Source organism: Lygodium microphyllum, chromosome 30 (assembly GCF_053477565.2).
Source record: "Lygodium microphyllum isolate KBCC chromosome 30, Lygodium_microphyllum_v1.1.10, whole genome shotgun sequence".
NCBI classification, from domain to species: domain Eukaryota; kingdom Viridiplantae; phylum Streptophyta; class Polypodiopsida; order Schizaeales; family Lygodiaceae; genus Lygodium; species Lygodium microphyllum.
The window spans coordinates 119,341,944-119,351,968 of NC_141164.1; the positions used below are offsets into that span (position 1 = coordinate 119,341,944).

Consider the following 10,025-nt stretch of genomic DNA (forward strand, 5'->3'; position numbering starts at 1 on the left):
AAATCAACTGGTTAGAAATAAATCCTAACCTTAATTTATTACGAGTGTGCACTCTAAACTCATAAACGTTTATTAATTTAATATGCATTTTGCGGAATCACCCGCTATGGAATCACCCATGTACACACTAAATTAATGAAACGCCCGAAAAGGACAGATGTCCCCATTAACTTCTCGCACAAAGAATCCACTTTGTGTATGAGCCCCGGTCATCTAAGTTTACGGAATCCATCGTAAAACCTCACGGAATCCACCGTGGAATATGCCTCCTGGCATCAGAGACAAAGATTGACCATGTGAAGATTCTTCACAAGGACGAGTTTGAGATGAAGGATTTGGAGAGCTACACTATTTTCTTAGTTTAGAGATAATACAAACTCCAGAGGGTATACGGTTGTCGCAAAGATAGTATGCTTTGGATGTGTTGAAAAAGTATGGTATGAATGATTGTAAGCCAATCTTGATACCTTTGGTTGCATCGTTTGTAATGTCAAAAAAATTCTTTGCGCATGTCGAAATATGCATAAAAAATATGATTCGAAACAACTTCAAAATGTCCATGGGAATTATCATCGATATGTCCATCAATGTATGGCGATGATCATTTCGAAAACCATTTTGATAGTCATCCTGATATATCCATTTCAATAGATATTTCAACACATATAAATGGCGTGGCTTGACATTTTAAAAGTTTCTCACATGGGAGTGTTCATTCATATACCCTTTATTTATTGCAAGCTCTTCCCATACATACATTTTTTTTGCTAATATTTATTGGAAGTTTAGTGGTATACCCTTTATTTATTGCAAGCTCTTCCCACACACATCTTTTTTAAAAAATATAAAAGATATCCCTCCATGAATTACCATGTTATGATTTTAAGGGCCATTACAAGGGCCGTTACACACCCAAATACAGTTGCCCAAGTCCACAAGGTCGGGCCAATAAGAAGGGGCCAAAACAAAAAAGGGCACCCCCCTCTTATACACATGGGACACTTGACAGGTCCAACAGGGGGGGTATTGAATGCTCCCCCCACCCTATTTTGGACTTCCACATGGCGGGGGAGGTCCCCTGTTTGAGTTCGTTCATAGGCCTCCAAGCCATGTCCCTCCATCTCTCTCACCAATTACTTGCAGTGTGCCGGGTCCCTCCCTCCCTTTCTTGTTTGCAAAGAAGCCGTTGTCGACACTATTGTTGTATAAAAGTGGTGGGAAGCCATGCCTGTGATTTTTTTTGCATGTTGCTTGTGCAGTCCATCTCTATTGAGCCAACGCATGGCTTCATTTTTTATGTTTGTAGGTGCTTGAAGGCTATGATCTTATCTATCACAGGTGCTCTCTCATCCCTTGTCATCTCACATTTGCAGTAGCCCCTATCAAATTTTGAAAATAACAATAGGAAACCATTTTGTAATGAATGTAATAATGAGAATACATGAATTATACTTCTGCTATTCATTGAATTTAGGAGATGTAAATATTTGATTTTGGAAGTCTATTTGATTCGTATTGAAAGAACCACCCTGCTAACATTAGGTAGATTGCTCTTTGATTTCCCTTCAGAGCTGATGAATATGTTTCTAATTTTTCATAGCTCAAAGTTCAATTCAAAATTCATGATGATAGAAATTTATCCCCAGATCTTTGTAGATTTTGAGATATACTTGCTACCACCATCATGGACTGAATTGGACAATATGCTTCTGCTATTCATTGAATTTAGGACATTTAATGGATGTAATAAGACTTAAGACCAAATGTTGCTTGCTTATTTCAAAATCTAGGTTGCCTTGTACTGGTGCTGCCTTTGCTAGATGTCTATTTGATTCATATTGAAAGAGCCACCCTACTTTGACACTAGGTAGATTGCTCTTTGATTTCCCTTCAGCTAATGAATATGTCTTTAATTTTCCACAGCTCAAAGTTTAGTTTGAAATTCACGATGACTAGAATTTAATTACTACCACTGTCATGGGTTGAATTGGATAGTGTTACAATTGTTTCAAAATAGTATGCACCTATTTCGAGCCTGGTTGTGTTGGATATCTTTGTTTGTCCTAAGTTGGGAATAGCATCATTTGTAGTTATGGACATGTTATAAGCCAAGCTTTGGAAATATGACACTTCACATTCCTAAGATTGCATGGTATTGATTCTTCCATAGCAATTTTTAATTCCAAGTTGCAAATATTGCAATCACCTTATTGAAGGCTTCAATTTTAGGCTCCCCCCCCCCCCCCCCCCCCCATATTGGTGTCTCAATCTAAGTAGCACCACAAGCGAAAGCATTCAATTCACAAGTATCCCATGGTGTGATTTCAATTCTTCCTCCAGATGATTTGAAAGTGCTACTCCAAAATTGGCTCTTTCATGTAGGTTGTGCCCTCTCCATAGTTCCCCCTACGTAGTAGGCCGTCTCTCTTGCATTGGGATTGTTGGATTGCATGATTGATCCATACATATCTACTTTTTAAGTATTAACCAATCTAAACGTATTGTCCCCCATTTTTTCTCTTACATTGGGGTTAATGGATTGCATGTTCAATACATTAATGAATTGATTAAAGCCTAATCTATAAATTGAATGTTGACAAATTCGTCATGCCTATATTGATTATACATATATTGATATATTACAAACGGGTTATGCTTCATTTGATTGCATCCAGACTAATCTTGCATGATTTGAATGTGTATACACTAATTATGTATAGATTGTCATACATGATTTGAATATGTATACGCTGATTATGTATATACTAATTATGTAGTGATTATCATACATGATTATGTATAAGTTGATAATGTGTAGATTATGATACCTGATTTGAATATGTATACACTGATTATACAATGATTATGGTTACAGATTGTCTTGTAAGGTTATGTGTACACTTATTATGCATATATTGAAATTGTCTCATAAAGTTATGCATACACTAATTATGCATATACAAATTGTCTCATAAAGCTATGCATACAATGATCTTATATACGGATTGTCTCATAAAGTTATGCACAATTTTTTTAAAGTTTGAGCATGTTTATTCATGTAGACACATTACGATCAATGTTAGCACTGCTTGATCTATATATTGAATTGCTCCAAATTGGTTATGCATGACTTGAATCAGTGTATCATAAAGTTATGTATACAATGATATTGTATACGGATTGTCTCATAAAGTTATGTAAAGAACAATAATGGATCAATTATGTAAAGAACAATAACCTCAGTCCATCCACATATTGTAAATAACTATATTGATCAAAGACAAGTGAATGCATGGAGCATAGGAAAGAGCTACAACTCATTCCTTTGTAATGAGTTTCAACGATACTTTCCACATGACAAGCAACTTTTAAAATCATTTTGTTATTTTCATGCATAGTAAGGTGGAGCTCAATGGATTCACAAGAAAGCACTCCCATGGAGGAGTTTCAACAGTTCATGTCTGAAATGAGCCAGGATGGAATATGCAGTAATGACTTTATGTACTTTTCAAGGCAAAGTGTGGGTGTTCCAAGCCACATTCCAAGCCAAAGTCTAGGTGGTGATATTTCTCTAAATGTGCTTCCAAACCGCCCTCCTTTGATCAATCCTTTTTCTCCTCAATTCACATTGTTCCAACGACCAAGACAGTTAGGTATAGAGGAACCCACAACAATATAGAATAATATAATTCTTTGTCCAATTCCACATAGTCCTCAACATGGCCCCTCAGCACCACCACAACAAGAACCGCAAGGAATAAGTTCTTGTGATAGAGTCTAGGACACATGTGATGAGGCTAATGTGGTTTAGATCCAAGTACCAATGGTGCCACATTCCAAAAATGCCAATAAGCAGTGTCCATCATAGGGCGAACTTCATTGGACTTTGATGCACCAAAACCTCCTAAACCAAAGAGGGTGCAAAAAGGAAAGAATTAGGAAGTCACACTTGAGGCACAAGATTGTGCAACAACCACAAAAAAATAGTTTGCTCAGTGGAAGGATGCATGGACAGGGCAGCTCATTCAGATCTGAAGATCCATGAGTGTAGAATTCTCAAAGCTACCAAAGCAAGGAGTGGATATATGGTCCAAGGTAGCCACACAGTTAGCATCACTATTTCCGGAGTTCGACAAAGATGGTGAGGCATGCAGAAAATATTGGGGACGCGTTTATGAGTCATATAGAAAGAATAAGGCCCACAATGCCATATCAAGCAATGATCGCAATATCACTTGCCAATGGTATGATCTTGTGGATGAATATATGTGGAATTGTGCCAATGTTGTCAATGATGCACATGCCTCATTTGCTGGTGGGTTGTCTTCTTTTCAAAAGACAACATTACATCAGTCTTCAAGGTCTAGGTGAACACACTTAGGAAGACATTGGCTCTAATGAGCCTTCGAAGATCGGGCAAGATCAAATGACTAGCTAAGGAGCACACAATAAGAAGGGTAGAAAGATAGAGGAGTCTGTCAGTGATGTAGCTAGCACCGCTCGATCAATGTTAGCCAACTAAAAAGCAAACTTAGAGGAAAAGAAAGCATTTGAAGAGTGCAAGCTCGTTATCACGGATACACTTGTCTCCCTCCTCTGTATCTGGTCTATTAAATGTAATCAAAATTTTTAAAAAAGAATGATGGTTTCAATAGTTGATGAATTTGGAACTTAAAAAAATATAAATATTTTTAAAGTCTACTTATACATCTCTCTTCAATTATTGTCTCATAAAGTCTCGTCAGATCTTTTGATAGAAGAATGGACAATGAAAATATTTTGATAATGTGTGTCATCGGTGTTGTAGTTGCTGTCATGGCAATGTTTTAGCTATTGTTAAGTGATCTGGATAACATGGACGATGACAATATGCAATTGCATACTTTGATGGAGTGAATGGCTCGAGGTTACGTTGCACGTCGAGCTAGGATAGGTAATTGAAGGGATGATCGACGATCGTGCTGGGCTTATCCTAGACCACAAATTTTTATGGAGCAGGGGCTTCTGGGGAGTTATTCAAACAGAAGGTTTAAAAGTAGCTTATGAGTCAGCAGGAGTACATTTGAATATCTCATCGTCGTGAAGTTAGCACCACAAATGTGATGCAAAAACACGAACTATCGAAGAGCAATACATATTGAGAAGTGGGTCAGTGTGGCTTTGCATTGCCTGGTGAGCAGCTCAAATTTGGGACTTATAGCTGATTTGTACAGTGTCTCAACTTCATTTAACAATTGGTTGTTTTGGACTTTTGCGATGTAGTGGCTGCATCTGGATTGCATGGTATGTACATACAAAGTAGTCAACATCATAAAAAATGCAAAAATATATAGATGCATTTCAAGACTTTCGAGGTATATCATATGTCGTTGGTGTAGTAGATGGTAGCCATATACCCATCATTGCCCCAAGAGAAAACCATGAAGAATATTTTAATAGAAAGGGCTTCCACACTCAATTATTCTGCAAATCATTGTGGCAACAATTGTGTTGTTTGGGACTATGACGTTAGCTGGGCAGGTTCTATGCATAATTGGAATGTTTTTTAATGTTCAGATCTAGGAAAATGATGCACAAACAAAGCTTTGGGACAATACTGTCTACTAGGCGATTGTGCTTATCTTGCACACTTTTGGATGCTTCCTTCTTTCAAGAGTAAGGATGGACTATCTTTGGAACGTTATTATTGGAATTACATGCAATCAAGTACTCATATGCTAGTTAAAAGAGCATTCAACATCCTTTATTAAAGTGCAATTTCGTATATTATTGAAGAGATGTAACATGCTTTTACAAAATGTCCTGAAGATTGTGGTAGCATGCCTTGTTCTACATAATATATGCATTGTGCATGGAGATAGTTTTGATGATGCATAGATACGTGAAGTGACAATGGAACTTGAGAGAGAGTAATACACCTCATCAAGACATGGACCAACAAAATAGTTTGAGGAATGGATTAGTAGAGGTTGCTATGCTAACAAACATAGGTACCATGCAAGCAATTCAAAGAGCTCAATCAACAGAGCCAGCACCAGGGGCAAGCCAACCTAGGGGAGCAACTCAAAGAGACAACATTGACGGAGCCATGTCTTGAGAGGGAGGATGCAAATGTGACAATAGTCTTTGGTGATTTTGACTCCGGGGAGGAGATCAACGACGAAGACAACGGTGAGTAAACTTCTACAGCATCTGCATTGCAAGTGGAAAGAGGTGTGGTGTGCTAATAAAATTTCCCTCTTTTCACCTTTCTACAGAGAGCTGGGTAGAGCCATGCCTCAACAACATGGTAAAAGGGGTTCAACTCCCCTACTCTCTTTTCAATATTAATTTATGTTAGTTTTATTAATCACTTTTTTTTTGGTTTTGTAACATCAATTTGTGATACTTATAGCTAATGATTGTGTAAATCATGGATTGCAATAATAATAGTAAGTGCCAATAATGATTAATATGGATTATTATGTTAGTAATATGTGTTAGTTTTATGAATTGTATCCCCTTTTCCCCATCAATAACATGAACTTGTGTTATCTACTCTTTCAACACTACTCTTGAAATCGAAAAGCTTTTGATTCATCTATATTGGAAATAAAGTTCCTTAAACTATAAATTGAACCGTCTTTTACCATACCTTTTTCCTTGCATGAAATCACGGAACAAAAAACAAAAAGAAATCTCATTTTTTTGTGTACTCATTTGGTATTCCCTAGCATCGATGATTGTGTTTAATCAAGTATTCAAATATTAATTGTTATATCACTAATGATCATCATCATAGCATCCCTTCATTCACATGTGATTAGGGGATAATTTAAGAAGTGTCAAGTATAGAGATGGTGGCCGGTGTGTTAACGATTGCGGACGGAACATGAACAAACACTTATTGGCTAAGAAAGTATCTGCTGCCCAACAGACAAGTGACCGCCCAAGTAGACTTTTCGTGTGCCCACCCATTGGGCGTAGATTGGGTGGGCTATGGCAGTGGGTAAGCGGCCTAAATCAGTACATTGAGAATATGTGAACCGTTTTGGGTTTCGTGCAAAACTTGAGACTCGAGAGAGAGAAGGCTGACAGCCTACAGGGGCAATACAAGCAGCTTAAGTGATGCGCCGCTTATAAGTCACAAAAACAAGTGCAAAAAGAGACTATGAATGCGACAAAACTTTTTTTGACGAGTGGTGAATGTATGGTACGAGCCATGTAACGCGTAGAAGATTGGAAGGAAAGGACGAGCGCCCATGGTCACAAATGGCATAGCTATTATCGTGTAGACATCTATTCGCGTCCCGAGTACCAGCGCTTATGGTAACACATGCCATGGCTATAATTGCCTGGAAGGTTGCGTGGAGGACTCGAAAGTCACTGCATAAGACTTTACTGTTTTATTGTGTTCTGAAAGGAGAGGGGACCTGGCAACTTGCAAGGAGCCGTGTGCAAATGGATGTTTCACTGCTTTTAGATTCCTACAATACTCCACCGCAAGACAAACTCTTTCCACGAGTGACGAAAGCCATTGAGTTGACTGGACAGACTCAAACCGGACAGACCCGACCGACCGACTGGCCAGAGAACGGGAGTTTCAATTCTGATCGACGAGGAGACAACGAAACGTTTGACACATGCGTGAATAACAAAAAAGATAGTTCTGTGCCTGTGGACGTTTGTTTGTTTTTTATGCTGAACACAGGTACACAGCACATGTCTAAAGCCTGCTGATCTGATGATCACGACTCGCGAGTCATGGCATTAGCCCAACTTGGAAAGAATTGATGAGGAGGCCGAATGTGCTGCAAACTGAGTGTACGATCGGATCCCCCCCCACCCCGGTCAGCTAGGTCCTCTCCTCAACACTTCCAAATATGCACACAACTGCAACTAGCATGAAATAATAATAATGCAATGCTTAGGACTCAATCCAGCAGCAAAAAGTAATAAAGCAACGTCTAGGGTTTTGATCAAAACTCTAAGTACCCAAATCAGCTACGAAACAGAACCATAAGGACTAAGGAGCTTTAATACAGTCTGAGATTTCAATTGTGAGATGAAGAGAAGCTGAAATTGAGAACGTCTTAGTGACTAAGAGGAAGCATGGTACAACAAATAATCCTTCGTATGTAGAACCCAGAACAGAAAAGAGGGGAGGGGAGAAATAAGAAAATCTGGGTGTAAGATGCCATGAAGCCAAGTTATACCATGTTTTTGATTGAGATTGTTGATGGTGTGAAATGCTATGTACATGAATAGACGGATGGAATGGTCATGACGATATGCCGAGTTAACCTAATCCCAAAGCCCAGACTTGGATTATCTCTCTGACTGCATGTTGTCTTCCATGTCTAGATCTACCTTAAAGAGGGTGTTGTGTAACAGGTGCGCAACGTTGCGCGCGCGGAACCCGATTATCAGCCAAGCTAGTGTCGAATTCGATGGTCAGAGCCAGAGAGCTCCAGCCTCTTTGAGGAGGGGGACTAACGTACCAGCGATGTGGGCAGCCATGAGACGGTCGAGACCGCCCAGGAATTTGCCGCCAATGAAGACAGCAGGGACGGTCGGGCTCGCCGCGTCCGCGTGGTATCGATCGGCCAGAAACTCGGCCAGGGCGTCGATGCTCACGGGACAAGTATCATCGGCCTCTGTTTCATCCGTTGCAGCATCGATAATATGCTGATTATTACACATATAAGTATCACCAGTCGTGTGAGTAGAAGCCGTAATAGTACTGCTGCTGCTGCTGCTGCTGCTGCTACACCGATCCAGCTCGTGGACGGTCGGGCTCACACCCAGGCTGCACAGGAGCCGCTTCGCCACGTGGCACAGGCAGCACGAGCTGCTGCTGAAGACTACCACCGCGCTCTCGGAAGCCAGCCGCTCTATCCTCCTCCTCCGCCACCTCCTCCTCCTGATTATTTCATCAGTACTATTCATGTCGCCACAGCTTATATCGATGCTATTATTGTTGGTATTGTCGGCCTGCGGAGTCTGACATGGAATTAGTTACTGCTGCTGCTGCGGCATGCAATATGGAAGACGGAGGCGATGACGGTGATGTCGACGAATGAGGAGGGGGGCGAATCCTAGTTTACCTGGGCTGTCATGGTTGCACTACATAAGCCGCATAGTCTGCGCCACTGCACAGCGCAAAGACCTAAAACTCATGTAAAGCCAGCGCTGGCAATCCTCCTGCGTGTCTGTGATCTGAGGGGTGAAGGAAGGATTATACACAAGAGAACAGCAACAGCATTCGCGATATACAACACAGAGAGAGAGAGAGATGACTCATACCATCCTTCCTTTTCATCTCTTCTGCAGCTTCCTGACGTGCGGCGCGTTAAGATGCAAGGTGCTTTTGCAGGAATCTCTCTCTCTCTCTCTCTCTCTCTCTCTGGTTAAGTCGCTTCTTCTTCTCTCGCACACACAACAAGCGTGTGGTCTCCCCCCACGATGCCCGCCTTCCAGACCCCCGCTCCCCGCGCACGTGACCCTCCGCGCCGACCATCATGTGATGCGAATACGCTTCTAATTATGGCGTCCGCCCTCGTATGAACCTCCGTAAGGCCATTGCGATCCAAGATCTCCGCTTCGCACGTCATCAAAAATGTCCTCTCCTCCGCATGACCAATGACGTTCTAGACCTTTATATGATCGCATGACCAATGACGTTCTAGACCTTTATATGATCTAGTTGGGATTCGATGCAACAGCCCTGCGTGAACACATCGTGATATGCCTCCGTGCCCTCAGAGCATTTTACAGATGATGGGAACACGTCTTAATTTAAAGAGTCCCAGCTGATGTCAATGCTAATCTCATTGACGGAAGCTTGACTTGGTTGCTTTTTGCATTTTCAATTCGAACGGCTCTATTAGGAGCCTTATGCGCCCATATATCCCCATCCTTGAAGGAAGATTTAGAACTTAACCGTTTTATGCTTCAACTATCTTTGAAGAGTACTCTAACCTCTAAGAGCTGGGTTGCACCCGGGTCAGCAGTGCTACCTCGGAGCTAGCTAAAATTTTGACTAG

General features: G+C 40.8%; 1 protein-coding gene across 3 annotated transcripts; it reads right to left on the bottom strand.

Moving 5' to 3' along the window:
- Nucleotides 1-8,040: 8,040 nt before the first annotated feature.
- LOC148010283 (uncharacterized) lies at nt 8,041-9,432 on the bottom strand. 3 transcript variants are annotated; one of them, XM_087672478.1, is made up of 3 exons: nt 9,286-9,432; nt 9,087-9,198; nt 8,041-8,973 (listed from the first exon to the last, which is right to left on the bottom strand). In XM_087672478.1, the coding sequence occupies exons 2-3, from the start codon at nt 9,096-9,098 to the stop codon at nt 8,434-8,436; spliced, it is 552 nt and encodes a 183-aa protein (XP_087528604.1). In that variant the 5' UTR covers nt 9,099-9,198; nt 9,286-9,432; the 3' UTR covers nt 8,041-8,433. The 3 variants fall into 3 exon arrangements, with proteins under 3 accessions (XP_087528604.1, XP_087528602.1, XP_087528603.1); XM_087672476.1 differs by having other exon boundaries at nt 8,041-8,982; XM_087672477.1 differs by having other exon boundaries at nt 9,087-9,422.
- Nucleotides 9,433-10,025: the final 593 nt, after the last annotated feature.